This window comes from Crocuta crocuta, unplaced genomic scaffold, assembly GCF_008692635.1.
Source record: "Crocuta crocuta isolate KB4526 unplaced genomic scaffold, BGI_CrCroc_1.0 scaffold143, whole genome shotgun sequence".
Taxonomy (NCBI): Eukaryota; Metazoa; Chordata; class Mammalia; order Carnivora; family Hyaenidae; genus Crocuta; species Crocuta crocuta.
This window is the reverse complement of record NW_027529175.1, coordinates 4,513,376-4,514,310: the sequence shown is the minus strand read 5'-3', so window position 1 is coordinate 4,514,310 and position 935 is coordinate 4,513,376. Positions and strand designations below refer to the sequence as shown.

Here is a 935-nt window from a genome sequence, read left to right as displayed (position 1 = left end):
CGGCGGGCACGGGGCCCTGCCCCGTGCACCCAGCCTCCAACGGGACCAGCCCAGCCCCGGCTCTGCCCACCCGAGCCCGGAACCTCTAAGAATCGGCCTGGTCGCGTCTGCAGCCACGCAGACCGCATACACCCTTCGCTGCGCAGAAGAGACGTCCGTTCAACAGCATCGCCCTGGTTTGAAGACCTTCCTTCCTGCGTCTCCAGACCTGTCCCTTAAGGAGATCTTCCTAACTCACTGTGGGGCGCCCTGTTCCCCACCTGGCTTCCCAGTGATCTGTGCTGGCTTTGTCCCTGCCGCGCATGCGTCCCCTCTCGCCTGCAACCCCCCACTCTTCTGGTGAGCACAGCCCGGACTCGGTCACAGCGGCTCCACAGCCTGCTGCGACCATTTGGGCTGACCTCCCCCAGCCGCACTAGGTTCCCGCCGCTCCTCCTCCACCCTCTGCAGGCCCCCACGGCAGCCCCTTCCCCTGGATGCCCTGTGGTGGGTGATGAGCTCGCTGATGCCCAAGGACAGCCACTTGGGCCAGGCTGGTGGCTGGTCTTGGGCTCCTGGGGAGGGGAGTCTGGCTTCCCACCCCGCAGCGATCGCCAGCGCCGCCAGGGCCCAGGATAGCAGCCGGGGGGTATCCACCCCACAGCGGGGCCAAGGGCTCACCTCTGGGAGTGTAGCGCCGGCGTTTCTGGGGGGCAGGCTTCACTGCACACGAACACGTAGTCTCCGCACCGTGGCCACGGGGCAAGACCGCTGGCGCAGCGAAAGGGAGAAGCCCCCCAGAGGATGCACTTCCACCAGCGCCTGGCTTTAGTGGGCCGCGTGCGGCAGCGCCGGGAATCTGGGAACCTGGTACTCGCCGTTGTGACCTTGGCTCCCCGAGCGGCTCCACTCAGCCACCGCAGACCCACAGTCATGTACACCCACGCCTGAGACCC

The 935-nt window shown here is 67.3% G+C and overlaps 1 protein-coding gene across 1 annotated transcript in view; it reads left to right on the top strand.

Annotated features, from left to right (window-relative positions):
* RTL6 (retrotransposon Gag like 6) overlaps nucleotides 1-929 on the top strand; it is a 1,765-nt gene extending 836 nt beyond the window's left edge. The window contains 1 exon segment of the mRNA XM_077757870.1: nucleotides 1-929. This exon segment is cut by the window's left edge and continues 13 nt beyond it. Within this exon segment, the coding sequence (XP_077613996.1) occupies nucleotides 1-89 (89 nt within the window). The 3' untranslated portion in view covers nucleotides 90-929.
* The last annotated feature ends 6 nt before the right edge of the window (nucleotides 930-935 follow it).